Source organism: Lethenteron reissneri, chromosome 67 (assembly GCF_015708825.2).
Source record: "Lethenteron reissneri isolate LAM-NWPU_2019-01 chromosome 67, ASM1570882v1, whole genome shotgun sequence".
NCBI classification, from domain to species: Eukaryota; Metazoa; Chordata; class Hyperoartia; order Petromyzontiformes; family Petromyzontidae; genus Lethenteron; species Lethenteron reissneri.
In genome coordinates this window covers 3,185,031-3,191,030 of record NC_083845.1, presented here as the reverse complement: position 1 = coordinate 3,191,030, position 6,000 = coordinate 3,185,031, and the positions used below count along the sequence as shown (strand labels likewise).

The following is a 6,000-nucleotide window of genomic DNA, read 5'->3' as shown; positions in this document are numbered from 1 at the left end:
GTGTCCGACGTTTCGCTCCGTGTGGGGCCTGCACGGAGCGAGACCGGAACCGGCTGCCATCGTGAGTGCCGAAGGAGCCTCTCCGGCTTGAGGTGGCCGTGGGCGGGGAGAATCCGCGACGTCTCAGGCCAAAGAGATCGGTGGCTTTGGGGACCCCCCATCATCCGCACGGCCTTCTGCGCCGATGTATTCGTCTGCGTATTTACATTGTTGCTGTTGTAGTTGTTGCTGTTGATGTTGTTGTAGTTGTTGTTCACACCTCGCTGATCTCGACAAGGAGCGAGAAAGCCATCACCGCAGCCGTCGAACCGATCCGGCGGGAGCTTTCACGTCGCGCTCCCGCGGCCGTCTGGAACGCTCCTTCCCTGCCCATGTTCGGAAGCCACGGGGAAGCTGGCGGGTTCTTAACCTTAACCGCAGCCTTGCACCCATTTGGTTATTGATCGTTTAACAAGAAAAAATTGTGCAATGTTAATAGACACATAGGGTTTGACGAAACAAAGGAAGTTGTAAATTAACGTGGCCGTGCTTAATTTGCGCTTTCGATGATTTACCTTCGGACATAAATCTGGCCGCGTCTCGCCCCCCCCCCCCCACCCCCAGCAAGGGCATCTCGCACCCCCAGTGGGTGCAGCGTGTAGCGTGCACCCCCCCAGGTCAAGAGAAAGAAGATGAAGCACTACTCAAGATTGACAAAGTTATTTCTGTAGCACTCCTTTCCTGGGTTCAGGTTCCTCGTCCCTCCCACGCACCTCCGATTAGCGCGGCCGGCTACGTACGGTGAGAAGGAAAGTTTAAGGCACGCACAGCGGTGGGGGTTGCGCGTGGAATGCGTCTTTATCGCCGGACCACCACCACCGCGCCCCCCCCCCTCTCTCCCCTCTCTCCTCTCTCTCTCCCCTCTCTCCCCTCTCTCTCCCCTCTCTCTCCCCTCTCTCTCCCCTCTCTCCCCTCTCTCTCCCCTCTCTCTCCCCGCACGCATTCCATGGCTGGGCAGCCGCAGAAGGCAGCAGCCGCGACTTCGCACAGAACGCCTTTCAACGATCGGACGTTTCATTTATTGTTCTTAGCCGTCCCCGAATACAGGGGGGGTGGTAGATGGTGGGGCCCCCCCCCAAGTGAGGTGGGAGGGGTCGTCAAACAGGAGGGAGAAGGAGCGGGAGCTACAGTGGTGGTTGTGGTGGTGGTTGTGGTGGTAGTGCTTGTGGTGGTGGTGGTGATGGTAGTTGTGGTAGTGGTGGTTGTGGTGATGGTTGGTGGTGGTTGTGGTGGTGGTTGTGGTTGTTGTGATTGTAGTGATTGTGGTGATGGTTGTGGTGATGGTTGTGGTGGTGATGGTTGTGGTGGTGGTTGTCATTGTGGTGGTGATTGTGGTGATGGTTGTGGTGATGGTTGTGGTGATGATTGTGGTGATGGTTGTGGTGGTGGTGGTTATGGTTGTGGTGGTTGTGATGGTGGTTGTGGTTGTGGTGGTTGTGGTGATGGCTGTGGTAGTAGTGGCGGTGGTGGTGGTGGCGGGGGAGGCAGTGGGGGAGGCGGAGGGGGTTGCCGACCGTGACGAAGGGCGAGGGGTCACGTGAGGGTACGGTGGGGGGGGGGGTCCCATGCCCCCCCCCCGAGGTGTTGGGTTCCTCCACCGCCCTCAGAAGCAGCGACCCACGGCGCGTGGTTCGCCTGGGGGGGGGGGGGTGGTGGGGGTCGCCTGCCCGAGAAGAACCCCCCACAGCCGCTGCTACTCATCTCCACGTTGTCCGGCCCTGCTAGAGCCGGCGGTGGGTGGAAATTCCACATTCGTATGACGGGGGGAGGGAGAGAGAGGAGGCAATCCGTAGGACAAATCAGTACTTCTTCTTGGTTCTTTCGGTAAAGTCACGTAGAAGGGAAGTAATAAAATAATAAAAATAAAACATAATAAAACAATTCTCACGACGTTTCGGCCACAACGCAAGCAGACAGACGCTGTCGCCTCGACAGACCTGGTTTTCACCTGAGGACGGCTGCTTGCATTGTGGCCGAAACGTCGTGAGAATTGTTTTATTATGTTTTATTTTTATTAATTTATTACTTCCCTTCTACGTGACTTTACCGAAAGAACCAAGAAGATGAATCCCTGCAGTCACGAAAGCTTTAAATCTAAAAAAAAAAATCGGTATTTGTTTTATCGATTCCCCCTCCCCCGGGAGGTGTAATGGGCTGAATCACACCCCCCCCCCCTGTCATCCCACCCTACAGGGGGCAGTTGTCCTATGGAATAGACTCGTCCTCGCCATAGGAATGTGGAATTTCGTCCACCGGCTCAGCACCAACGCAGGATGCTTCCGCCGCGGCGTAGCGACGAGGACTCTGGACGGTTCGATTCCTATCTCCTGGCGCGGCAGTTCGGAGCAATGATGGCGAGTTTCTTAAATCCCCCCTCACTCCACCCCCCCTCCATCAGCACCCTCTGTCACGAACTCTCTCGGCCCCTCCGATTGCGAGCCGCTCGCCCTCCAGCGCTCCCCAGAACAACGCCGCCAAGCAGCCAGCAACGAGCAGCAGCGTTAAAAGGGTCGACGGTTCACGCGCTGTATATGTCGGGCACACATACAACACACGCGTGTCTTCAGTCCAGCGAGAAACCCCCCCCCCCCCTACTACATGTGTAGTAGCTACTACATATGTAGGATCGGGAGGATGAGGATGATGGGGAGGACGAGGATCGGGAGGATGGGGAGGATGATGAGGATGTGGAGTAGAAGGAGGATGATGAAGATGGGGAGAAGGAGGATGAGGATGAGGATGATGAGGAGGATGAGGATGTGGAGGATGGATGATGAGGAGGATGATGAAGATGTGGATAAGGAGGATGATGATGAGGAGAAGGAGGATGATGATGATGAGTAGAAGGAGGATGATGAAGATGGGGAGAAGGAGGATGGATGATGAGGAGAAGGAGGATGATGATGATGAGGATGATGATGAGGAGGAGGATGATGAGGATGGGGAAAAGGAAGATGAGGATGAGGAGGAGGATGATGATGAGGAGGAGGATGATGATGAGGATGGGGAGAAGGAGGATGATGATGAGGAGGATGAGGAGGATGAGGATGTGGAGGATGGATGATGAGGAGGATGATGAAGATGGGGAGAAGGAGGATGATGATGGGGAGGATGGGAAGAAGGATGATGAGGATGGGGTGAAGGAGGATGATGATGAGGAGGAGGATGATGATGATGAGGATGATGATGATGATGATGAGGAGGATGAGGAGGAGGAAGCTGCCACGTGGCTCTGGCTAAATGGGCTGACGTACTCTTCGCATGACGTCGACACGGTACACATTTATGTAATTGCTATTATTTCCAAATAAAATCGTTTCTCCGCGGTGGTGGTGGCGACGGCCCCCGCCGCTACTGCTCTGACCTCTGTGGGCCCAACCCGTGCTACCGCTCTGACCTCTGTGGGCCCAACCCGTGCCACCGCTCTGACCTCTGTGGGCCCAACCCGTGCCATCGCTCTGACCTCTGTGGGCCCAACCCATGCCACCACTCTGACCTCTGTGGGCCCAACCCATGCCACCGCTCTGACCTCTGTGGGCCTAACCCATGCCACCGCTCTGACCTCTGTGGGCCTAACCCATGCCACCACTCTGACCTCTGTGGGCCCAACCCGTGCCACCGCTCTGACCTCTGTGGGCCCAACCCATGCCACCACTCTGACCTCTGTGGGCCCAACCCATGCCACCACTCTGACCTCTGTGGGCCCAACCCATGCCACCGCTCTGACCTCTGTGGGACCAACCCGTGCCACCGCTCTGACCTCTGTGGGCCCCATCGGTGCCACCGCGCTCCTCACCACGCCCATAACTCCCAACCCACGAGGAAGCCCCCCGCCGTGCCCTGGCCGTCACCCTGGCGACGCCGGCTGCTCGTTAACCACCCACCCACCTCTCCCTCTTCTCGCGCTCTCAGCCCCCGCAGGTTAGAGTCGCGAGGGAGCGGGGCGGCAGGCCCAGGTGACGATCCAACCGCTCGGAAGCCGCAGCGAGCGCCGCGAGCGACTCTCGCCCGGGCGAGACCACGCTCGCCGGGGGTGACGCGGCGACCCGCTCGCCACGCTCCGCGGCCTCTGCTCCCTCGCCGTCCGCCCGGCCGGCCGGAATGTTTTTCTGACCTTCCCGTCGCGGGTCGGATTGGTGTCGACGGCCGGGGCTGACGTCGTCTCGACGGCCGCTGTGCGGCGATCGCCATGGGGCGATCCGTCGCCTCGAACCCCGCGCGGGAGCCTCCCCCTCCGCGCTTCTGTCGTCAACGACGCCGTCGACCCCCGCGGCACCTTCACCGACGCGTCGCTGACGCATCGCTCTCCGCGCGGGCGACCCACGGACGGTAGCATCGAAGCAAAACGCACGAACTCGTCCGGCCGACATTCGCCGGGCATTCAAAACTGCAGGGCACTGCCTCCGCCGTAGAGCCTTCGCCGGGACGCCGGGTGCAAGCGTTCGGTTCGCGAGCGCCCACCAAGGGGCGGCACGGCGACTCGCTAACCGCTGAGCCACCCCCCTCCACCCCCGACGCACTCAATATTACTAACGCCCCGCACGCGCGTGCCAGGCTAGGTGCACCTCGAGGCACGTCGCGTGACGTTGCGGGGGGCTCGTCCGCCGGCAAGGAGGATGCCGCGGGACAGAGCCGGCTGGCGCGGCCTTGGGCACCGCCGTGATGCACGGCGATGATGCTCCAGCTGCGCACGCACGCGGGGGGAGGGGGGGGCAAGGGGAGGGGCGAGGGGGCGAGGGGGGGGGTCACGCGTCTCACCTCGAAGGCCTCCTCGTCCAGGATGCGGGTGCCGAAGACGGCGATGCCGTTGACGTCGATCCGCGAGCCGGCCAGGGAGCGCGCCAGTGGCCTCGTCACGCTCCTCCGGCAGTCCAGCGTCAGCGTCACATTCTGCCCGCGCACGCTCAGCGCCACGCGGTGCCACCTGCCGCGGGGGTGGGGGGGTGGTTAGTCGCGGGGGGAGGGGGTGGAGGGGCAGGTGAAGAGGGGCAGCCGGAGGAGGTAATGTTGGGATTCAAAAGTGGGGGAAATGGGGCACATTGCCGATTTTGCCACATTCCGGATTGGGTCACTTTGCCGATTGGGTCACATTGCCAATTGGGGCATTATGCCGATCGAGGAACTTTGCCGATTGGGTCACATTGCCAATTGGGGCATTTTCCCGATTGGGGCACTTTGCCGATCGGGGAATTTTGCCAATTGGGTCACATTGCCATTTGGGTCACATTGCCGATTGGGTCACATTGCTGATTGAGACACATTCCCGATTGGGGCATATTGCCGATTGGGGCCCATTGCCGATTTGGTCACATTTCCCGATTGGGACACACTGCACCATGAGACTTCCCCCGTGACGTTCTTTGGTGTTGAACAGAGGAATTGCATCGGAAGGTTAAAGACGCCGGGGCACGGCGGTGCGACTGTGGCCATGCAACCCACAGCTACGGAGCGCACGGCGAACCCACTGTGGTCGTCTGGGCTCGTTCAACGCAGGAGGAGGAGGACCAGCGACATGACACGAACTCTGTCTGTCTCTCTGTCTGTCTGCTGAAGCCCTCTCGTCGTGACGAGCAGCAGCAGTCGCAGCAACAACACCTCCACATTGACGTCTCACTCTGGGACATTTCTCCCTCTCGTTTTACTACATCTATCTCACTACAACTCTATCTCACTACATCTCTCCCGTCTCACTCCACCTCCATCTCTCTCAGGTTTTTTTGGTAAAGTCACGTAGGTAAAAAATTTAAATTAATAAAAAAAATAAAAAATAAAAAATCACGACGTTTCGGAGGCAACACAAGCTTCCGTCTTTTTTTTTACTATTTTTTTTTAATTTGACTTTTATTAATTTAATTTTTTTACCTACTTGACTTTACCGAAAAAAACCTAGGAATATGAATCCTTGCAGTCACGAAAGCTTCAAATCTAGAATCAATCTCTCTAGTCTCACCGCACGCCATC

General features: G+C 58.3%; 1 protein-coding gene across 1 annotated transcript in view; it reads right to left on the bottom strand.

The window, feature by feature from the left end:
• Nucleotides 1–253: 253 nt before the first annotated feature.
• The window catches only part of LOC133360102 (collagen alpha-1(V) chain-like), a 70,980-nt gene continuing 65,233 nt past the window's right edge, over nt 254–6,000 (bottom strand). Inside the window, exons 4-6 of the mRNA XM_061578689.1 lie at nt 4,774–4,963; nt 4,154–4,281; nt 254–365 (exon numbers count right to left, since the gene is read on the bottom strand). Coding sequence (XP_061434673.1) covers nt 254–365; nt 4,154–4,281; nt 4,774–4,963 — 430 coding nt within the window. The remainder of the gene's footprint in view (nt 366–4,153; nt 4,282–4,773; nt 4,964–6,000) is intronic.